We start from the raw sequence: 24,268 nt of genomic DNA on the forward strand, positions 1-24,268 counted from the left end.
CAACAGATATTTATTGTTTTCATATGCAAGGCATTTTGTAGCTCTTAGGAATACAAAAGTGAAAAAATTTAAGTTGTTGCACTCCAAACTTAATGAATATAAATAAAAACAAATAAAATGATTTCATAACCTGAGAAACACAACAGGGTCATGAGCCTAGGATGAGGGAGGGGCAGGTACAGCATTAAATAAGATACTCAAGATTCCTGTCCTGAATATGTGTTTGTGCACGTACTCTACCTGATAAGAAGCAGATAGCCTGAAGTCCTCTTAAACTTTGGGACAGCTCATACACAGCCCAGTGCTCAAGGAGCAGGGAGACCACTGTGAGAGGCCAGGTGTAGCTGTGGACCAGACCAGGTAGAGTCCTTGTCATGGCCATGGTCAAGGGTGTGGAATTTTCTCTGATTGTAGTGAGAATGTGCCAGCATATTTACTAGGGGAGTGCAAGATCTATTATGTGGCTGCTATTTGAAGACTGGATGGTAGTTGGGCAAGGAAGGGAGCAGGCAAACCAATCAGGAGACTGTTGCTATAATACAAAGGTGGCAAACGCAAGGCCAAAGGGCCAAAGGCTGAATCTGGCCCTCCACCTTGTTTTATCAGGCCCAGCACCTTATTTCTTCCTGGCAGCAACACCGAGCTCCTTGCTTCCAGTTTGGGAGTAGTTACATTTATACAGTCCTAAAATTACATTTGGCCCTTCGAAGGCAACCGTGAGGCTGATGTGGCGGCCCCTGGTGAAAATGAGTTTGACACCCTGCAATAATAGAAGCAAGAAATTGGTAGGCCAGGCATTAAGGTGACATGCAGAGCACAATTGATTGTGCTGTTTGATATCAATATTTAATCCTCTTCCTGTTTGTAACTGTATTTTATGTCTGTGCTTCAGTATGCACAGGTTTATGACTGTTTCTTGTTCTAGATTATCTTAAGCATTCCTCTTTTCCCATTTAGTGTTATTTTGCTTTGAAAAGACTACTCCATCTTTTCTTTTGTGGAAAATAAATGCATACCATTGGAGAGTACATGCTAGATGAGACTGTTCTTGTGAGTGCACATTGGGTGGGAGACCCAGAATTTAGTCTCTGTGCACTTTGTCTGCATGTTCTCTGACAGTGCTGGGAGCAGAGTAATTGTGATAGTTTATTTCTCATAGTTCATTCCTGATGTTTTTCCCAAAGCAATTCTCTCCCCACCTTGGTGCAGAACCAGATTGATCTGCCCTTGTTGTGCACTTAAGTTTGACTTTTCAGTAGCGCACTCTTTCCTTGCTTCTACCATGGAAGTCTCTGTCTGTACAGGTTTATCTAATGACCTCATTACTCTTATTTATGGCTCCCTCCCCACTTCAGTGTGAACTTGGAGGTGCAGTCTTCTAATTAGTTATGTTCAATAGTCTTCTCCTCTCCAGTTTTAATTTGACTCACTTTTATGACTACAGTTGAAATCACATTTAAAATGGATGCCAATGCTGGGTTATTTCTCCAGAACACGTAGAGTGAGGTCCTGGAGCACTTCTGCAGCCCCTGTGGTACGTTAGCTTAGTTAATGCCACTGAGTATCCCTGCCATTAACACATAACTTTCAGATTGCCTTGTTCATTTGCCCTTTGCAGTTAATGGAGAATCGACCTCACTTGCACCAACTGATGCCCCTCCTGCCATGCTGACTGCGGTGGTCCCTGAGGATGGCACCTCGTCACCAAGTTGCATTGGAACCTCTAGTGAGGAGGCCCCTGTTCCAGAAGTGCCGGTGTCCTCAGAATACAATGGATGTGTCCTCTCTGATGGAATGATATTCGGGTCTGGGACTGTTGGTGACCTAGACTCTGCTGCCTCTGCTTCTGGAAATAGCTCTGCCTTGGAAACAGTGAAGTTAAGGCAGCCGGGTGGGTGTGTGGAGCCTGGGACGAATGCCAGCACAGAAACCCTGCCCTCAGGGTACGTTACCTCTCAGATGTCTGATCATGTTTGACTGTTGAGTGTGTGTATAAAACTTTTCCAGTAATTGGACTTGAAATCTGATTCATACTATTTATTTGCTACAAAGCAAGTACCTTTCAGGGATGTCCAGCCTTTTGGAACCTCTGGGCCACACTGGAAGAAGAGTTGTCTTGGGCCATACATTAAGTACATTGCTTCATGTAATCACAAAAAAAAATTATAATATTTTAAGTAAATTTACAATTTTGTGTTGGGCCATATTCATAGCCATCCTGGGCCACATGTAGCCTGTGCAGGCTGTGGGTTGGACACCCCTGTTTTAAAACTAAGATCATGCATCTTGTTGAAATACATGCAATATGAGGAGAAAAGAAAAAAAAACAATTTTAATTTGCAGGACTATCTTTTTAAAAAAATATATTTTATTGTTACAAAATATATTTTATTGTTATTGGGACAACTGTTACAGTTGTCCCATTTTCCTCCCTTCACTCCCCTCCACCCTGCACACACCCTTCCACCCACATTCCCCCCTTCAGTTCATGTCCATGTGTCATACTTATAAGTTCCTTAGCTTCTACATTCCCCATATTATTCTTATCCTCCCCATGTCTATTTTCTACCTACCTTCTATGCTACATATTCTCTGTACCTTTTCCACCTCTCTCCCCCTCCCACTCCCCTGTTGCTAACCCTCCATGTGATCTCCATTTCTGTGGTTCTATTCCTGTTCTAGTTGTTTACTTAGTTTTTGGTTTTGTTTTAGGTGTGGCTGTTAATAATTGTGAGTTTGCTGTCATTTTACTGTACATGTTTTTTATCTTCTTTTTCTTAGGTAAATCCCTTTAACATTTTATATAATAAGGGCTTGGTGATGATGAACTCCTTTAACTTGACCTTATCTGAGAAGCACTTTATCTGCCCTTCCATTCTGAATGAGAGCTTTGCTGGATAGAGCAATCTGGGATGTAGGTCCTTGCCTTTCATGACTTGGAATACTTCTTTCCAGGCCCTTCTTGCCAGAAAGGTCTCTTTTGAGAAATCAGCTGACAGTCTGATGGTAACTCCTTCGTAGATGACTGTTTCCTTATCACTTGCTGCTTCTAGGATTCTCTCCTTCATTTTATTAATCTTGGCTAATGTAATTATGATGTGCCTTGGTGTGTTCCTCCTTGGGTCCAACTTCTTTGGGACTCTCTGAGCTTCCTGGACTTCCTGGAAGTCTATTTTCTTTGCCAGAATGGGGAAGTTCTCCTTTATTATTTGTTCAAATAACTTTTCCACTTGCTGCTCTTCTTCTTCTCCTTCTGTTACCCCTATAATTTGGATGTTGGAATGTTTCAAGATGTCCTAAAGGTTCCTAAGCCTTTCCTCATTTTTTTAAATTCTTATTTCTTCATTCTTTTCTGATTGTGTTTTTTTCTTCCTTCTGGTCCACTCCATTGATTTGAGTCCTAGTCTCCTTTCCAGCACTATTGGTTCCCTGTACATTTTCCTTTATTTCACTTAGCATAGCCTTCATTTTTTCATCTAATTTGTGACCAAATTCAACCAGTTCTGTGAGTATCCTAATTACCAGTGTATTGAACTGTGCATCTGATAGGTTGTCTGTGTCTTCGTCATGTAGTTGTATTTGTTCTGGAGCTCTGATCTGTTCTTTCGTTTGGGACATATTTTTTGTCTTGACACACCTTTTACATAGTGAGGGGTGAAGCCTTAGGTGTTCACCAGGGCGGGGCAACCCAGTTGCTGAGTTGTGAACCCTGTATTTGGGGGTGGGGTCAGAGAGGGAATGACTTGCTTCACTCTCAGCCAGATTTCAGTCCCTTTCCCCACTTCCCCCAAGCAAATTGGGCCCTTCTGGTGCTGATTCCTGTGAGGGTGGGTTTGTGTATGTTACATTCTAGGACCCTGTGGGTCTCTCCAACGAGCTATCCTGTGAAGCTGGGAGTTTTTCCTGGCACCTCAACCCCCACAGGTGTTTTCCATTGGTGTTTTCAGGTTTTTATTGCCCCACACTGGGACCCTGGGTTGTGTAGGATCCTCTTGACTCGATTCTGGTGTATTCTTTTTCTAAGAGTGACCATGGCACCACCCATCATAACCTCAGCTCAAGACTCCTTTGTGCACTGGTCTATGCACCCCATTCTTGAGAAAAAGCAGGTGTTTCCTCTGTTAATCCTGAATGTTGGGGAGTCATCCATCTAACCCTGATGATGGGTTATTATATACTTGGGTTTTCATTGCTGCTCAATGATTCTTAACTTCTGCATTTCCCATGGTCCTTATTCAGCATCATAGGGTTTGCTTTGATGAGTGCAGTGTATGTTTGTTTTGTTTGGTCATCTCTCCCATGGTCACTCACAGGTTGTTTACTCTCTGCTTGGCTCTGAAGATACTAATATTGGGTTGGCCAAAAAATAAAAGATAAATTGTTTTCATTTTCACCAACAACTTTATTGATTTGGATATTTTGAGTATGTCGGCTATCTCCTGCATGGTTTAATGTTGATTGTTCTCAATTACTGTCTCGATTTGGTCACTATCAACTTCAACTGGTCTACCCTACCATGAAGCATTGTTCAGCATATCTCCAGTATGAAACCTTGCAAACCACAGTTGACAATCACAGCACCTTCTCCATACACTGCACAAACCTTTTTTTGAGTTTCCGTTGCATTTTTACCTTTCTTGAAATAAAGCGTACTATGCCAACAATGTTGCTTATTTTCTTCCATCTTCAACAAAAATTCACCAGTTTTGATAAGCTTTTTTTTAAATGCGTGCTGATACGACAGCTGTCAGAATACAATCTAACAAAATTGTTTTGATTGTGGATAAAGACAACTAAGCACTACTGGAGCCACCTTAAGGTAAAACCCAAAAGAACTTTCTGGCCAACCCAATATTAATGATTCCTTGTCTCTGCCTTTGAGAGGTTTATTTAGTGGCTCACACTTGTAAACATGCATTCAGGATACAGTTGAAAATGCTGGATTGGGGTCTGGACACAGGTCGAACACTGGCATGTCTGCTCTGTGTCCAGCAGTCACATCTCTGGGGTCTGGCTTATAGCCCTCGTGCTGTCACTACAGTCCATGGTGTGCCCACTGTTCACACTGAGAGCTGGAGCTGGTATGCTCAGGCTGTCCCCTGGCTCTCACTGGGTGTGTCCACTGCCTTCCTGGTTCCAGCTGCAGTCCTCTGTACTTGTGCCCTTATGGAGGCTTGCACTGTCCCTCACTTTAGCTGTTCAGGCTCTGTGTCCAGATAGACCTTTCTCTGCATTTGTTTCCAACCTCCTACAGAATGGGAAGTCCCCACTTCTGTTTCCTGCAAGCATTTCAGACCATCCACTGCCCTCCCTGCCCCTCAAAAAATCTCTCATTGTCCCTTTGTCTCCTGTCTTTGGCAGCTTATTCATTTATCCTAATTTGTTATGTGTCTGCAACTGTGACACACCCACGAGGAGCTGTTGTTGCTGTCAGGAACCTCATACTCTAGGGGGTAAAGCTAGGCAACCAGGGACTGCATAGTACAGGGACAGCTCTGCCAGAGTTTAGTCTACGATGCAGTGGGGGTGCCTTGTCAACTGACATCAAAGAAGTCTTTCTGGGAGAGATTACCCTGAAGGGGCTTTCTCAAGAGTAGTTGAGGCAGTTGTTGGTGGGCTCACTCAGGGGAGCTGAGTACATGTTCGGGTCACTGTCATCATAGAAATGGGTAAGCCACACTCAGGAAAGAGCATCTGTTCCTGCTGGAGTTCAGCACTGGGGAGGCAAGGTGTGAGTGCTGAGGTATGAGTATGTGAAGCATGTGAATCCCTGCAGAGGGGCTGACAGTTTGTCCTGAAAACCAGGAGTGAGTACTCATGAGTTTTAAGTGGAGGGGTGTGTGTCATACTCAAGTGTGATGAAGGTTATGCTGGCAGTCCTGTAGACTGAGTAGGGGACAAGAGAGTAGCTGGGCTGTTCTATGAAAGAAGCAGTCATTCTGATTCAGATCAGTGAGGACAGAAACTGAGTTCTGCGGGGGTCACATCAGTGCTTCAGGCACTGTACGTGGTCTGGACAGTAGGAGGATGTCACAGATTATGACCAGAATTTGAACACCTAATGAAGTGACTCAGTACAGATGAGAATAGGAAATATTGACATGGGTGATATATAGTAAGAGTGAGCGCTGTTTCCAGAAGGTGTGTTCTCCTAGTGTGTTTGTATAAAACTAAATAAATTGCATTTAGTATACACAAGATGTTAGAGTAAAATGTAGTTCTTACTCTGTGAGCTGTGGGCCACTGACCCCTGAGAGAAATTAAAATAACCCAAACTAAGGTGGTTGCTGGCCTTTCAGGGTGATGTTAAGATGGGCCTGGGAATTAGTTGGGAGGAAAAGGAGGAACAGGAGAGTGGAGCCCATGTGGGTTCTGGCTCTGGTAGGACTTGGCTGGTGTAACCCAGTTAGTGTTCATATCTATATCTTTCCTTCTTTCCTCAAAAATCTTTGAGTTCCTATGCCCCTGTGTTTCCCCTCTGGTTTCTTACTCACTTGTTTAGCTACCTGCCAATAGCATTACAGTGTTCTCAGAGAGAGTGTTGGGTCTTGGGAACGACACTTGCATGTTATGCTGAGCACGATCTCACCTAAGAGCCTGTGTTGGCTGTGACTTGTGTGAAATGTTCCTTCTATATACACAGCTCAAGGTAAGGCTGTCTCATTCCACAGGACTTTCCTGCCCTCTTCCAATCCCCTGCCCACATCAGGCCCCTCTGTTCCAACTCTTACACTGCTCTATTTTTCCCATCCTTTTTTTTATGAAAATTTACAAACATGCAGAAAACTTAAAGAATTTTATAGGGAACACTTATATACCTATTACCAGATTCTACAATTGACATTTTACTGTCTGCTTTATCTCATATCTCTTCATTTCTCTGCCTATCTGATTTTTAAGTGCATTTCAGGAAGTTGCAGATACCAGTACATTTCACCTCTCACTTCAGCTTGCATATCACTAACTGGAGTTCAGTATTTGTAAAATTTTTTAGGTAAAGTTTGCATAGGAGGAAATGTACAAGTCTTAAGTGTACCATTTTGATGAGCTTTGACAAATGCATACATCTGTTAACCCCAAACCCTTGTAGATGTACCATCACCCCCAAAAGTTCTCTCAAACTCCTTTCTCAGAAAATTCCTGTAACTACTTTTAGAGAGGCAGTCACTGTTCTGACTTTTTCTGCTACAGATTATAGGTTAGTTTTCCCTGTTGTAGAACTTAATATTAATGGATTCATTGTGAACTCTTTGAGTCGGGTTCATTTCATCAGCATGAGGGATGGAACTGGTGTTGTTTTTCTTGTAGCAGTAAGATTGCCTGGTGGTGATTTATTCTATTTTTGTGTTATCATCGGTTTTCTCTCTTTACTACATTGATAAAGGGGGTTTTTTTTCCATTTCTGTATTACTTGTGCCTAAAACTGTGTCTGCTGTTTTGTTCAATTAGAATTAGAGCTTAAGTGAGTGATTTTGAGTGAGGGAGCAGTTGGGCAAAGGACCTGGCTTGTAAATACGTCTGAGGAAATGCTTGACAAGGTCAGAATATACTGAAAATTTCAAGGAAGATAAGAAATGAAAGACACCATTGAATTTAACAACAAAGAGGTTATTTGCTGCTGACCTTTGACAAGTAGTTTTGGGAAATGATGAGAGCTGTATTCAAGATGCTGCAAGGTGGAGCTTGGGAGATGGGGTGTGACAGCAACTCTTACCCTCTCCCGGTGAACACATGTGGAAGTGGGTAAGAAAAGACAGAACTGGGGGCAATTGCTTGTTTTATGAGTTGAGATAGGTGAAAGGGTGTCAGCTGCTGAGGGGATCGTGGGACAGCAGGTGAGCAGGGCAGGAGAGAGGTGACTGGGACTGAGCTTGTGAGAAGGAAAGTTCACCCTCTACCCTGTTATTCAGGTTTGAAACCCATAATTATACAGTCATTAACTAAATTCTATTGTTTTTATTGTAATATATTTCACAAAACTCTTCCAAATTTACTTTTTTGTTGTTTTAACAAGGTCTGTGGTAAGTAGTAGGTTTTGAAAATTGTTTTTATGCTTAGTGAGGCAGAGAGACTATATCTAAACACTAGAAAGGAGAATGTTGTGTGGTGAAGGTGATAGTGCCAGTTACAAATAGCACTTCTCTCCAGGAAAATAAAGAGTTCTATTGAGAAGTTTCATTAATCAGTTCAGTAATCTGCACCTATTTAAGGGTTATTCATGAATTTCCACTACTGGATAATGTGGTCTCTGGCCAGTTCCAGCCTGTCACTTTTATAGGACCCATAGGCATACCCAGAGTGCCTCCTTTGCTGCTATAACACCTCTGCCTGCCCTGAACTCCCCAGCACCTTCCTCCTTTGTTGCTGCTGAGGCTACTCTGGTCACCACCTACACACTGAGGGCTCACTTTTGGAGGTAGGGCCTCATCTGGAAGTGACATCTCAGCTAGTTCATGCACTTGGCCAGCTGTCAGGAGAGGTTAGACAGTTTCACTGGAAAGACAGACATTGGCCAAGCTCCTCCCTCTGGGCTAGGACTTCTGTGTCACCAGAATGTTGTCAGCATGTCCACAACCTGAGATGCCCCACCCAGAAAACAAGGTGGGGACACAGCAGAAGTTTTCTCTCTTATTAGGTTTGTATCTACACAGTGATCTCAATTTTGCCTCTTATCCCCCAAAGCATAGAATATTTACTGTCTGGCACTTTACAGAAAATGTTTGTCTCCCTTTGATCTAGAGAATAGAATGTAGACAAAATATAAAGAAGAAATCCTAAAGTAGTTCTGAATAATGTTCTGTGTAGCAAGCAATTTAGTTTGAGAAAGATAAATCCTGTTTAGAACAAAAATACTGAGTTCTGGAAGTAATCTTTCATTTTGGAAAAATTAAGAACCAGTGACTAGCATAAGTGCATACTGAATATTGTTAAATGTTAAATTGGAAATATTTGCAATTGATTTAGGATAAAACTGAAAAGGGCTTTATAGCCTTTTACATGAATGAGGCACTTGGTTCTTTCCTACCCAAATCCCAGAGTATTGACAGCCAGAATTCTACCTTTCCACCCAGAAGACTGGAAATATCTTCCATTGAAGACTTCCCCCACCCCCAAAAAAGACAAAAACACTGCTATCTGTTTGTTCTCCAGTGAAATTGTTTCATATAGCCCTTCCATTAATTCCCACAACCCACAAGCCCCACCCTGACAGACAAAGTCCCCAGGCAATTTTTGGTCCCCTACTCATTAGACATCCAAGGGAAACCTCTTATGGAATGAAAGAAAGAAATCAAAACAAGCAACCTAGAAAATGCTACCAGAAGAAACAGGTTATTTCAATATTCTCAGAGGGATAAGAGTAGATATAACATAAATTAAGCAACATGATGTTATAAAAATGGAATACTCAAAGAACCAAAAGCTCTTCGAAATCTAATTCAGTGGAAGACTTGGCTGATGAAAGTAAAGAAATTTCACAGAAAGTAGAATAAAAAGATAAATTTATAAAATAGGTCTGATAAGAGAAGTTTCAGAAAAAAGAAAATCCTTAATAAAATAACAACAGAACTTTCACAATATGAAGGACTTGATTTTCTTTTTGAAAGGGCTCACCAAAACTCATGTCAAGGGGAAATAAATCTGTATTAAGACACTCTGTTGGGAAAATGTTAGTACTTTGGAGCTGAAGAAAAGAAAATCCTAAGCATTTCCAGAGGTTAAGAAATGGAGGCAAGCAAGTCTTACACTCCTCAGAATGGCATCAGACTTCTCAGAATCCACACAAAGAGCTCTAGGAAACTGTGGCCGATGCCTCCATCATAGAGGGACATAGTGACCTTGAGCTCTGTGTTTAGCTGCACTGTTGAGTGTGAGTACAGACACCTAGGCTTATCCAAGTATCCTGCCCAGGTGTCCTTCTTAGGAAGCTACTAGGACTTGCATTCTCCAACTGGGCAGAGAAAATGAAAGTCATGGACCTGGGAAATGGGGTCTGACGAGGGCTGGAAGGGGTTCTGGTGTTCTCCCAGGGCAACAGACAAGATAAGTACCTGCAGTTAGAATAATGATGGGTATGGAGAAGGAAGAAGGTGGAAGGGCAGAGACAGGGAAACAGCACTCATGTCCTGTTTCTGGCTCAGCTCTCAGGAGGGTTTCCATAGTCATATGAAGAAGGGCCTAGCATGTGTGTTTTGGGGACAGTTGAGAGGAGAGTGAATGTATATGTGCATGTGTGTGCTTGTGCGTGTGCCTGTGTGTGTCTGTGTGTGTATACAGGAGACTGACAGCTTCATCTGTACGCCATGTTCAGGGAATACCTCTAGCAAGTGTGGTCTTTGCATAGGAAAAAAATCACTAAAGACCTCTCTAATCAAAAGGAAATCAGATTTAATTGGGTCCCTGTGTTTAAGAGAAATAAACATATTGTCTATTCTGTTTTCAAATTGAAACCATGAATGTTAAACTCAGAAATACCAGGTTTTCATTTTGTATGTTTGACATATTTCTTCTATATCATGGTATGGGAAGGCTGGAGAGGAAAAAGCAGGGATTACAGAGGAGAAAATGAGAGTGAGTCTTCAGAGTAGAACAGAGAAGATACAGCAGGATGTCTGTAAATTTGTAGGCTTACCCCAAACCAGAGAGAGACAGATATATGCAGAGAGGGGACACTGGGTGCACACAGAGGGAGAATTGTGAGGACACAAAAACACCATATGCTTCTTCAAGGTGGTTTCTGCTGCTCGCCCAGGGCGAGCAGGATCTTTTAGATGTGTGGTTTTGAAATTGCAGGCAAGAATGGATATTACTTCACTGACATTTTGTGCCTTGCGCTTGATCTTAGGCTGAAAGTTTGTCTACCCTTGATTAAATTGATTTTATCTGATGAGTTGGAAATTTGTAAAGTAGTATCTTTTAAAAACTTAACATATTACTCTAGCCTTCTCTGGTAACTATACTTACTGAATCTCCAATTGTGTTAATGAAAAAGGAAATGTGTAAGAACTTAAAAAGCACTAATAATTGAGGGAAAAAAACTTTATAGACTTTTTATAGACTTTGTAGACTTTTAAAGTCAAATATATCTGTAATATATGTATCTGTATCTGTATACTGATTATAAGGAGTCATTCTTCATATTGTTATATTTGTTGTCTTTTACTTATATTTTCACATTTTTTTAAAAGGTGGGAGCAGAGGAAAGATCCGCATGGGAGAACCTATTATGTGGATCATAATACTCGAACGACCACATGGGAGAGGCCACAGCCTTTACCTCCAGGGTAAGGTGGCAGTATTACCATCTTCAGTTGTTTCATCAAACATGGTTTTCAATTTTACATCATATGACATAACGTGATTCTTTCATTCTGCATATTGTTTCCTTACATTGTCTTGAAGGGCTTCCTAAAAGATTGTCCAACACTGGAATGAGTAACTGAGGGTTGTTGCAGAATTTTGGTCCAGTGCCAGTCCCTGTTTAATTTTGTAAGGAATGAAAGACAATTTATATGCATGGTTCTCATAGACAGTGATCCAAACCCCATTTTGTTGTGGGATTTACTGGCAGATATTTGAGTGGTTTACAGTGAAATCCACAGGTTGCCACAAGTTAACTGCATTACATTCCAGCTGATATTATAGAGGGTTTACATGAGGACAGATATTTGTTACCTGCTACTGATACAGTTCATGCTGTTAGGCTGTCACTGAAGGCCACTCACATGATGTCCTTTGTCCTTAGTTTCATTTATTCACCTCATGAGCACATCCCACTGATAGCCTGTCACGGACACTGGCCCACAGTGTCCGCAGCATTATGGATGAGATACGAGACAAATTCACATGGACTACCAAGTCCTGTGGAGGAAAAGGGACAGCACAGCTACCCTCTCAAGGGGAGGGTGCCTCAGAGTGGCCTGGCCACTCTCTCTAGGGGAGAGCGCTGCGCGCCCTTGCCTAGACTGGCTTTTATTGGGTTTAATTTGCACAGGAATACAGGTACAGGTTATTAATCATTGTCAGGCAGTAAGGATCAAACGATAGATAGGATACAAAGAACTATTAGGGCTCATTCTGAGTCAGGGTTTATAGCTAAAAGGCTACAAAATTTTGGGAAACAAACTCATTTCCTGCTCGGGCCTTTATCATTTAATGAAGAGCATTCTTAGCAAAGCAGGTTTCACAGGATTTTACATATCCTTTCTCAGGGCTGATTACCCAGGAGCCCGTCCTTTCCAGCACAGGGCTGCACCGCCCTCTGTCATTATTTCAGGCTTAAGTCAGGCAGAGGCAAGATAGCCGAGAAATTAGGAGACTTCTTGCAGGCAGAATGAGGACTCAGAGTTTGTCAAAGCCAAGGGGCAAGAGTCCATCACCCCCTTTTGCTGTAGCCCCCAAGTCCTTCCCTGGGGCCTACACATGATCATGCCTGTCTTAGGTCGTTCCCCCCTTGGGGAATCTTACCCGTCATTGGCTAATTGATCAAGCATTGGGGGCCAGTTATGAAAAAAGGAGCAGAAGTGGCGTTCTTGCTAGTGAGACAAGCTTTGTCTCCCTAGTGGTTTATGGTCCGAAGGTCACTCACTCAGCCTTAGCCATGGGGGGGGCGGGGGGCGCGGTTACAGCTCCTGAAACCAGTCAGGGTAGCTCCCAACAATAGCCAGCTTGGCTACTATTCATGGTGTCCCCACACTCTTGACTGCACTTGGCATTCCTCCTTATCATCTTTGACACTCAGGAGCTCTGTCCACCAATACATAACACATTCCAGCTCTAGAAAATTCAAGGCAAGGAATATTATTTTGTGAGGTTGGTTGCTGAGAGAATTCTGAGATTGCCATGTAAATTAATGACCACAGTGGGTTCAAGGTGAACTGGACCCTGGAGCATGGATGTGTTTGGGTATGCAGAGACTGGGAAGGACATTCTGTTCCAAGGGACCAAGAGGGTGTTCATGTGGTTCCATATGGTTCTCTTGAAGGTAGCATTGGGATGTTGGGGGGGATGGGACACTGAGGCTGGAATTGGGATGTTTTCTGAGCTGTCCCTGAAAGCTGTGGCAGGTGAGATGACATGACTGCACCTGCAGCTCATATCAGCTATAGGATGGTAGGCAAAAGAACTGTCAAGATTTGAGTTAACATCCTGATGTGGGGAGTGACTGTGGGGTTGATTGCCAGATCATCAGTAAGCACTCAGTAAATGCTTATCAGAAAAGTGGGGAGAACGTGTAGTTGGATCAATTCTGGGATGGTTCAATCTCTGGCTTCTTTTTGAGACTATTCTTATGTTACCAAACCAAAGAAGGAGGGTTCATCTGCCTCCTGCCACAAAAGCCAAATTCATGAAGCAGTAGCAGGTGAAAAAGGAAAGAGGTTTTATTCAGAAGCTACATAATCTGGGAGAATGGCGGACTCCCTGTCTCAAAGCCATCTCCTTTGCGAGACCAACAATCCTCAGCAAGACCAAAACAAAAGCCAATGCCTAGGGTTCCTGCTCCACCTTGAAGTATATCCTTTGGAGTCTGCAGGCGGCTGCTAAGTGGTCATCCAGGTAGCTTAGCTTGTTCCCAAAGCTGCCCATTTCAGGCTCCGTCCTGGAACCTGCATGTGGAGCCAGTGCTGCCATGGGCCCTGTAGCTGTTCGCTCCTCAAGGTTGTGTACTCCCAGGGTAGAGAACATGCCAATGCATGCTTCACCAGGTGGGAGAGAGAGCAAGAGTCTCCCTCCTGGAGGCTATGGGCCATGTGGCTGCTGAGGCTGCTAAGGCCACATGGCCCATAGAGAGTACAGGCAAGTTCACTCTCTTAAGTGCAGGTCACGAGCCAGAGAGCCATGAACAAGAGAGAGAACATTCTTTGTTCCCCTGTGTTTATATTGACTTGGATGTGGGATGGACCAGGTACTTTCCCAAAATGACTGATTTCCCAAACTTTTGTGTGCTTTGGTTAGGTCCACTCCCCAACCAATCCCATCTTTCCCCAGGCTACACTGACAGGCCTCTTAGGTCCAGCACGTCTCCTGCTGCCATTTTGACTTCTCTGGCACATGTGCCTGTCTTCCCCTGGTCTCACCACCAATCTGGTACTGGAGGGGCAGGGGGTAGGTACTCAGTGTAAGAACCTCCACTTGCCACTATCTTGGCCAGGGGTGTTACTCCCTGGGCCAGCCATCCACCAGTAATACTTGGAAATCATGCAGTGGCAGAATAGAAAGTATTTAGTTAAGATAGTTATATGTTCATAGCTTTTCTTTTTCTTTTTTTATCATGGGTTTTTTTTTTTCCAGCTTTATTGAGGTATAGTTGACAAATTGCAACATATTTGAAGTGTACAACATGATGATTTAATGTATGTTAACAGTGTAAAAATTCCCACAGTCCAGTTAATTCACACATTCTTTACCTCACGTATTTCCCTTTGATTTTGTCCCCCCCTCCCCAAATTATTTAACCATTTGCCTGTTGAAGATTTGGGTTGACTAAATCTTCTAAATCTGCTTTAGTCAGTTGACTCACTAAAATAAAGTAAGTTGCTGTTATTACATTCATGTGTAGGATTTTGTGTAAAAATAAATTTTTGTCTCACTAGAGTAGATGCATAGGAGCAGTATTGCTAGATCACATGGTAATTGTATTCCTTTTTTTGAAAAGTGGCAAATTGTATTTCAAAATGTCTTTACAAATTTATATTCCAGCCAGCAGTGTATAAAAGATTCATTTTCTCTGCCCCCCTTGACAGCATTTTGCGTTAACATGATTTTTATTTTAGTTGTTCTAATATATGTTCATAGTTTTTCTGAAGAATATTGTAATTTACATTTTTTAAAGTTATTTTATCATGGCTTGGACTTGGTTTTTAAATTATTTGCTTGTAGTATTAACTACTTCTCATTGCCTTCTACTGAGATTGTTTATTTTTATTGTCACTTGGTGTTAGCTGGGAGAGAAGAGTGGACGACCGTGGCAGGGTGTACTATGTGGACCACAACACTAGGACAACCACGTGGCAGCGGCCGACCCTGGAGTCGGTTCGGGACTTTGAACAGTGGCAGTCACAGCGCAGCCAGCTCCAGGGTGCCCTGCAGCAGTTCAATCAGCGCTACCTCTACTCAGTGAGTGCATGTGGCCCCTGGGTCTGCCTCATTCACTGCATTACAATCTATTGCACTCCATTCTGCCATGCTGCACTCTATTGCATTCCATTCGATTGTGCGTCATTTGGCTGCATTTCATTCCATTGCATTGCATTCAGCTTTATTCCATTCTGCAACATTTCATTCTACTGTATTTTCCTGTGTTACATTCTACTGCACTACATTCTCCTGTGTTCATTTCACTGCACTGAGTTCTGCATTCTGTTTACAGTACTGCGTTCTATCATATTCCATTCTACATTCTATTCTGCTGTATTTTATTCTACTGCACTGCAGTCTACTGTGTTACATTCTTCTGCACTGCATTACATGGCCCTTCACAGTCAACCTTTGATAAATAATTAGCATTGCTTGTGATATAACCACTTCAAGCTTTTAAAGAAATTTTTTAGTATACTAAGAGAACTTACTCATTGTCCTTATTAAATGGTAGCTTCATAATTGCAACTTCTTTATGAAGTACTATGCCTTTACAAATTCCCATTCTTCTGCCTTTAATTGTGATAATTTTACTGGCTTTAAATAAAAGTAGTTAGCTCCTGATTGTACTTAAGGCTAGCCTCATCATACACAAACTACTTTGGGTCTCTTCCCAGGTTCTGAAACAGCACTTCACTCTCTTTTTGGCCTGTCAAAGATGTTCCTGGGATTGGGGACGCTTTTGTCCAAAAAAAATTATAATATACCTGAATATTTGACCATTGGTGATTTATTTATTGCCATAAGTAAACGTCCACAAGAAAAATTGAGGGAAAAAACCCTAAAAAAATTGCTAAATGTATTTGATCATAGGAAGGAGAAAATATAAATTTTAACTACTGGGCATCTGTAGATAGTGTTTTTGAAGCAACTTAAACCCCAAATATAGAGGCTGGTAGATGGGCAGGAGGTAGCAAATACATGAAGAGAAAAATCAGCCTTTCCGAGTCCTGCCTTGTTCATAGGTGAGATGATGAGGTTTCTTGTACAGGTGACCCCTTTCCTGCTATTTGCAACCAGGGAGGAGTTGTAGGCCACCCAGCTGCCACCCATCGATCTTACACAGAATCTGTGGTGATATACATCATCTGGTTGAATATAGTAAACCAGGAGTTATGTAGTGTGAGTATGCATTTGGTGGGACTTAGGTATACACAGGAACACCTTGGGGAAACAAGGCAAACTTGGGTAAGAGGTATGTATCAGAACTGTGTTCTCCTGCACATGACAAAACATCCTTGAATGGATTGAGGGTTAGTTGTTGAAGAGTAATGCCAAGTCTGGGGAGGAGTCGAAGCCAGTCCTCACTGGCTCAGTAATGCCATCAGAGGCCTGGGCCTTTTCTGCCCTGAAGGAGCATGGCTCCTTTGTCCTCATGCTTCATGCTTCTTACCTTCATCCTGTGCAGTTGCTTTCCTTGGGCCTCACTTCCCCAGTTGAGGCAGAAGGATGGAGAGGGATGTAAAAGGGAGATGGCTTTTTCTAGTAAGCTTTTGCCCTTTTATTCAGAAATGGAGGCCCTCAGCAGGAACCTCTGCCCAGACCTCCTTGTTTAGAATGGTCATCCCACTAGCCAGACCTGTGCACAGGAAAATAGAGATGGATCATTCCTAGCCAGCACATCACTGCCCTCATAGAACATTGGCTGCTTCTGAAGAGGAGAGAGGAGGGACACTGAGTACAGGTAGCAGCAGCTCTTCCAAAGTGATAAAATGTTCATCAAGGTGCATGTATGTCATCATTGAGGAATGTCTTTTCAGGGCATGATTTTACATTCGTTATTATTTTCAAATTGATGACAGAATGTTTACATGTGCTTCAGAATATATTTCTGGGTTGTAATAATGTGTAAGCATAAGTGTTTTATGTATGACTATATAAAAGGGAATATTAAGATAAACATTTATTTGTATAATGATGAAACTGGAGTTTAATATTGGCTGTATTAATAAGCATTTATTTTTTTAAAAAATAACTGTGATAATTGTGTTTTTAAACAAATACTCTTGCCTCATTTAAATACCACTGTTCTCATATGCCCTTCTCCCCTCCCACCTGGTGCCTCTCGATTATTGTGGAAAGGCTAAAATGAAAACAGTGATAGGGTGTTATTTCTAAGTCATTGTAGAAACATAATAATTGATTGACTCCCCTTAACTCATGGCATTTTTAGGACTTTAGTATCTTGAAATTACTACATTCGGCCCTGGCTGGCGTAGCTCAGTGGATTGAGCGCGGGCTTCGAACCAAAGTGTCGCAGGTTCAATTCCCAGTCAGGGTACATGCCTAGGTTGCAGGCCATGACCCCCAGCAACCGCACATTGATGTTTCTCTCTATCTCCCTCCCTTCCCTCTCTATAAATAAATAAATAAATAAATAAATAACATTTTAAAAAGAAATTACTACATTCGCATTCTTTTATTATATTATTTAGAACATTATTATAAAATGTGATTCTGACGAGTGCTTGGTTTGTCCCTGCTTTTATATTAACATCCTGTTATTTTATTTCTCTTCCAACCCTTTCTCCAATCAGGCTTCAATGTTAGCTGCAGAAAATGACCCCTATGGGCCTTTACCACCAGGCTGGGGTAAGCCAATATGTTGTTGGTAAAAATACCTGAAAAGTATATATAGAAATGGTTATTAAATGTTATGTTCACTCTTTTTTTAGAAAAAAGAGTAGATTCAACAGATAGAGTTTACTTCGTGAATCATAACACAAAAACCACCCAGTGGGAAGATCCGAGAACTCAAGGGTATGTATATATTACAGCCTTACTTACATCATTCTACATGTATCTACAGATAGCTAGAATCAGGTAAACCTTGACTCAGATGTTTTTAGTACCTGGAGAGTGTTCACCTTTGATTGTCTCCCTTTCAGCTTACAGAATGAAGAGCCCCTGCCAGAAGGCTGGGAGATTAGGTATACTCGGGAAGGTGTACGCTACTTTGTTGATCATAACACCAGAACAACAACATTCAAAGATCCTCGAAATGGGAAATCGTCTGTGTAAGTGACAGCCTGAGGTTCTTAATGCTGCTTCATTAGAATGTGGGTTAGCTGCTAAGTGAGCCTCAAATTTTGCTTTGGATCAAGAAAACCTACTTAGTAATAGCCTAGAATGGGTTTGGGGCATGTAATTCCTTAACAATAACAGTAGCAAATATTTATATAGTGTACAGAGTGCCAAGGATTGTTCTGAGCACTTGACAGACATTAGCTTGTATCACTTTCTAGCAACCCCTTGAGGAAGATACTATTATTTTCCCTTTACCAAGCACAGAAGCTGAGGCTTAGGGAATGTGCCTGACTTGGGGCAGAATCACATAGCAGGTCATGGGGCTGGTTTCAGACCCAGGCAATCTGTCTGCTATCTGTGCCCCTGACCACCACATCTCAGTACCATGATCTCAGAGGCTCAGATACTCAAGAAGACTGAGTTTTCCAGATGAAGGTATCTTTGGGGCATTTGACAGATTTCTCGTTCATCCTCACTCCTAGGTGTGAGGTCTTTGCATCACTGAGAATAGAACCCATCATGAAAGGCCTTTTTGCAAATTCCTGCTGTCACGTTTGCCTACCTGGCAGCATCTCTCTTCCCTCCTGATCTTGTTGGTGACCTGTCATTGTTCCTATCAAAGTTCAGGCCCTCTGCTGGTGCCTGGGTCTTGTCCCCTCCTTCCCATTTAATTGTTCCAGCAGTGATCATCTTCCTGTGCTACATCATCGGTTTTTCTTTCCCCACTAAGTTGCTTTTGTCAGCTCTTCTCTTAGATTAAAAATAAAAACAAAACCCATAACTCTTCACCTTATAAATCCATTCGGTAAAAAATAGTCTCTATCACTAATCTTTCCGGGGAAAAAACCTGAAGGAATTGTGTCTATGTTGCTATTTCTGATTTCAGTCTAGACCAACTCTGGGACACTCCCCTGCCTCTAAATTTGTTAAGGGCACCAGTACTGTTCACGTTGTCAGTCTGGGGCTGCCTCGCAGCCTGTCTTAATGGACTTCTCAGAGCATTTGACACAGTACACCTGTCTCTGGACAGAAGCAGGTTGTGTCTGAATGTCCATGCTTCCTCTGTGCCTTCCTGGTCTTATCTGCTCCTCTGTTTTCTGTGCACCTTTCTCTTAAGCCTCTCAACATCAAAGGAAGGTCCCAGATCTCCCTCCTCAGCTACCTACACTCATTCTCCACTGTCATGCTTTTCAAAAGCATCGGTATGCTGAAGATACACTTTAATCTTTCACTTCAAATTTTGCTTCCTCTATTCAGCTACTTCCTTGTTATCTTTGTTTATCACCCCTTCCTGACAATTTCCTTAACACTTGTACCACCAGAGATATTTCCATCTTAGCTGATGGCCACCTGACACTTAGGTATGCTTGGACCGAAGTCTCAGAATCGTCCTGAGCCCTCTTTGTCTCTTACCTAATCCTCAGTACATCAGGAACTGTAACTCCCTGCACTCCGACTGCTGTCTCAGGATGCTACCACCATCAAGTATCACCTATAGTGCTGCCTGTCCTACTGCTTCCTACCCTAACCCCACACAGTGATGTTTTCTGTATAGCACCTTGGCTGATTATTTAATAAAAAATCTAAGTAAAAAGTCATTCCTTTGCACAAAAGCATTTAGTGGTTTCTTTCTTGGTCTGAATGAAAAACAAAGTCCTTACAAGGCCCCTCAGGACCTGACACCTGGTCCTTTTCTCCTCTTCATTCTGCTCCAGCACCACTGGCCACCCAGCTGTCCCTGTAATACCTGAGGCCCCATCTGCTTCATGTGCCCCTTCCCCAGATATCTCCATGGCTGAGCATCCATGTTTTCACACAAGTGTTGGTTTGTGAGCCCTACTCTGCTTATCTTTCTCAGCAGTGAGAGACTCTCCTGTTCTCCTCCTGTCCTTTTCCACACCACGTTTTCTCTTTTTGAGGAACAGGGAGACGTGTCCCCCTTTTAGAAACAGTTTACTTATTCATGCTGTTTCTCCTCTGGCTCCTTCACTCCTGTTTAAGCTCCACATAAAGCAGTCCTTCCTTTCATCTCGTATCAACAAAGAATGCTCTCACTCTCCGGGAGGGGGCCAGTTGTATGTATGCACACATTTCATAACATTTGTTGAATGAATGAACTTGAACCTGGCTGCATGAGAACATTCTCCCTCCATTCCAAAGTGTCCCCTTGGAAAGTGATAGCTCTTTGTGCTCATGTTTCAGGCTCTCTCATGAGGCAGGAGACTCAGGTCCTCCCTTGGGACTTGAGCCCTGTTTGTAAAACCTGTCCCTACATACCACCAGCTTGGCCATTTCCCTCAATGACCCACCTGTCTCTGGAGTCCCATCTTGTTGTGCTTATGCTTGTTTTAGTTTCAGCTTTGGGTTAAGGTGTGGTGGAATTACCTCCATGTCCCTTCTATCCAGCTCCTCTGTCCCTTAGATTTAAGGGTTATCAAAGGTTCTCTTTGAAATGGTCTGCACTGGATGTTGGTATTTCACTTAATTGACTCTTTATAAAGCCCTGCCCAAAATACAGCCTTCGTACGTGTGTGGTTGTCATGAATCCTCATTGCACAAGCTCCTGCTGGCCCGGCAGATACACCCTCACTCTCCCAGAAAATGACTGTCCTGTGGTCATTATAGGCCTCTGGGGCACTCACATTATACTGAATGTTAAAGTTGTGACTTTAATGTGAATTAATACCTGCTCATTCTATTTCTCTTCAGAACTAAAGGTGGTCCACAGATCGCTTATGAGCGCAGCTTTAGGTGGAAGCTTGCTCACTTCCGTTACCTGTGCCAGGTACTGCATTGCTAAATGAGTCTCATATCTTAGCATTTAGTTGTGTTTTTACATAGTGTGTCTACTAAACTACATGATATGGTAATGCTATTTTTGTTTTTAGTCCAATGCACTACCCAGTCACGTAAAGATCAACGTGTCCCGACAGACATTGTTCGAAGATTCCTTTCAGCAGGTAAGAAAATCTTTACCAGAATAACCCAGCACGACCTGTCCTATTGTGAGGGACAGTGAGAACTTTAGATATTTTAACCACACAGAATGCAGCTGTAACAGTGACTACCTTACTATAGTCTCTTATTATAGTCTCTTACTATAGTCTTACTATAGACTGCCTATTATAGTCTCAGTCGTAATAAACCCCATAGGCCTGGAGGGATTGCCATGTGCATGGCACTGCCATTTAATTTATCCCCACAACATCCTTCCATTCAACAGGCAGAGGCGCTGGGGCTGAGAAATAGTCATTCTACCATGAATGAGATTGCTAAACTAAAGGTTAAACAACTGCTGGGACAAAGTGACACATTTTGACACTTATTTTGCTAAGACTTTTTAACTTGAACAAAAAGTCTTGGTAATACTACCAAATTAAAATTAAACAGGTATAGATACTGTTGCCATGTGAGTATTCCTTTAATAACCCTCCTGATTTCTGTGTAAACGTCATGCTCTAATCAAGACCTCTGTGAGCTCACCGTTTAAGCTGGTAGTCCCTGCTCACTTCCCTCCCAGCCCCCTTCCACAGCTATTTTTGGTAATTGATTCTTTCTGCTGACATTTTGTACCACCTGATGGACTGGAATGTCACTCCATGGGAGCACAGACTGTCTTGTTGACTGTGGTTGTGCCTGGAACAGCCCAGCACATAGCAGGTGCTCAAGAAACACTTGATAAGCAGATAAACGAGTGCAATATGTTTACTTGCCTGAGTCCTATGCAGAATATTTAAAGATAAAAAATCAAAATCTTGACAGTTCTTTTTATTGTGATAAGTTGGAGAATAACTCATGTAAGTCATTTCAGTCCCTGCAAAGCACTCCCATGAGGACCCAGAAGGCCCTGTGTGTACAGGTGCATGGGGACACCACAGGCACGGGCCTGAAAGAAACAGAGCACTCTGAAGTCAGGATGCTCTTGTCCTACCTTACTTTGACCAGCTGTTGAGAGGGGACAAGACACTTATTATAACTACTCTTCAGACTTGTCTTTTGGTTTAAGTTAGTAAATTCTTAGCAAAGTGTCAAATGATTCCACCTGTTCCAAGCTCTGCCTAGGCTTTATTTTGATGAGTGTACATCCAGATTCATGGGGACTTTGTTTTGCTCTGTGCTTTGCCTGAGAGAATTGTGGTCTATTTGATGTGCAAGACGAGCCTGTGCCACCCTGTGCAAGGACCCTGACCATGCCTGCCAGCCTCGGCTGAGGTTCTGACACATGGGGAATTCATTGTTATCTAAAAATTAAGTCTATTTACTAGTAACCTTAATATAAGCCATTAAGGATTATGAACTTGGTTATAGGTATTGTTTTAAGATATACTTATGCATAAACTCATCATGTTGTAAATCTTTGCTACGAACAAGTTCTTTTCCTACTGAGAATGGAATGTGTGTATAAACAGGACCCAGAACAAGACCTTCTGCTTCTCATTTAGTGTTGCTAGTCAGAAAAAGTTACAAGTCACCTTTTATAAGATTTTCGTAAAGTTTGGGATTGACGGGGAGAGGGAATATTATCTAATCTTAAAGCTCTCCATGTCAGACTGTTCCTCTCCTGCTACTGACCCAAAGTAGAGCCACCATTCGGTACAAGAGATGACATAAGAGTAAAAGAGAGCTGAGTATCATAAGGCACACCTTGATCACTTTGTGGAACAAATCAATTGATGTTTATTTAGAGTTAAAGGCATTGCAGTATGACATGAGGAAATGTGTAATTCTGAAAATACAGATGAAATTTAAGTTGAATTGTTTGGAAAAAATTTGTGCTGTATTATTTGTGTTTAAATGTCCATGTTTTTGTTTTTAATTAGATTATGGCATTAAAACCCTACGACTTGAGGAGGCGATTATATGTAATATTTAGAGGAGAAGAAGGACTTGATTATGGTGGTTTAGCAAGGTAAAATAAAACACCTGCTTCTAAACAGTGTGGCTCCATTTATGCAATAGATGTATTCTTGAGAAGATATATATTTTAATAGCAATCCAAGATGATTTTTAAAAACTAAAATATTTCCACAGTTCTATAGATAAGCACTATTATTACTCTTGGTTATCCTATACATTTTATCTGCACATAAATAAATTTGCATCTATTTATGAGATTTGTATGTTTGCTGGTTTCTTAAGCAGAATTGGTCATAAAGTGTGTACAATATAGCAACTTGGTTTTGTTTTATATAATCTGAACATTTGTTATTTTATATAATTATAATTATATAATTATATATATATTTAGCTATTACTCTTTTTATTTAATGGTTGCACAATATTCCATTATATGGAGATATCATAATATATGGATCAATATATGGATCCATAATATATGGATCGATATATGGATCATAATATGATATCCAGATATCATATTATATGGATAAAGTTGTTTCTTATTTTTCACTGTTGTAACAGTATGTGTTGGTTTTATGTTTGTGTTGTTAATCCAGCCTGAGTCTTTTTGAGAATAAAATTTTCCACATTCACTCAATATATTGTTAACAGTAGATACTTCCGAAGCAATGATTGGGAAATCCTTTTAATGTTTTTTTTTATTGCTTTGCCCACACATAATTTGACAATAATTTGTTTTTTTAGCAAAACACTTCCACTAAATCTTTCCAAAGAATTAAACTTGCTTTGCATAGAAACAACTCTCTTTTTGAACTTACATTTCATAAGTATACAGAGTTACAAAATCACACTTTTACTGCAGCAGGGAAAAAGAGATGTGGAACTGGGTACCACTGCTGGCAGTGTGTAAGAGGGATTATTAGTGTTGGTTGTATTAGCATATTTGCTCATCTAAAACATTATTAAGGAAGTTTTTTTTTTAAGAAAAGAAACACTACCTATCACAATAAATGTTTATATTACATCTGTCTATTGTGATGTGTCTCTATTTCAGAAATGCTCAGACATAAAAAGAAAGGTACATCTAGAAATGAAATATATTTTTACAGTGTCTGACTTTATAACGTTCATTCTGGTCTGAACCCTTATTTACCTCAACTATTTGGTTTAGTTTTATGTTTTGATGGTTTTACTGCATATAGTTATTTTCTCTATCATAATTTTCTTATTTCCAAATTCTTTGTTT

General features: G+C 41.5%; 1 protein-coding gene across 5 annotated transcripts in view; it reads left to right on the forward strand.

Annotated features, from left to right (window-relative positions):
• Positions 1–24,268, forward strand: part of WWP1 (WW domain containing E3 ubiquitin protein ligase 1) — a 117,506-nt gene that overhangs the window by 73,831 nt on the left and 19,407 nt on the right. For all 5 annotated transcript variants that reach the window (XM_045849381.1, XM_045849380.1, XM_045849383.1 and 2 more), the window contains 9 exons: positions 1,619–1,943; positions 11,187–11,282; positions 14,940–15,114; positions 17,673–17,727; positions 17,811–17,895; positions 18,024–18,152; positions 20,872–20,947; positions 21,051–21,122; positions 22,983–23,071. In XM_045849381.1, the coding sequence (XP_045705337.1) occupies positions 1,619–1,943; positions 11,187–11,282; positions 14,940–15,114; positions 17,673–17,727; positions 17,811–17,895; positions 18,024–18,152; positions 20,872–20,947; positions 21,051–21,122; positions 22,983–23,071 (1,102 nt within the window). The remainder of the gene's footprint in view (positions 1–1,618; positions 1,944–11,186; positions 11,283–14,939; positions 15,115–17,672; positions 17,728–17,810; positions 17,896–18,023; positions 18,153–20,871; positions 20,948–21,050; positions 21,123–22,982; positions 23,072–24,268) is intronic.

Source organism: Phyllostomus hastatus, unplaced genomic scaffold (genome assembly GCF_019186645.2).
Source record: "Phyllostomus hastatus isolate PE091 unplaced genomic scaffold, TTU_PhHast_1.1 phas_contig_65, whole genome shotgun sequence".
NCBI classification, from domain to species: Eukaryota; Metazoa; Chordata; class Mammalia; order Chiroptera; family Phyllostomidae; genus Phyllostomus; species Phyllostomus hastatus.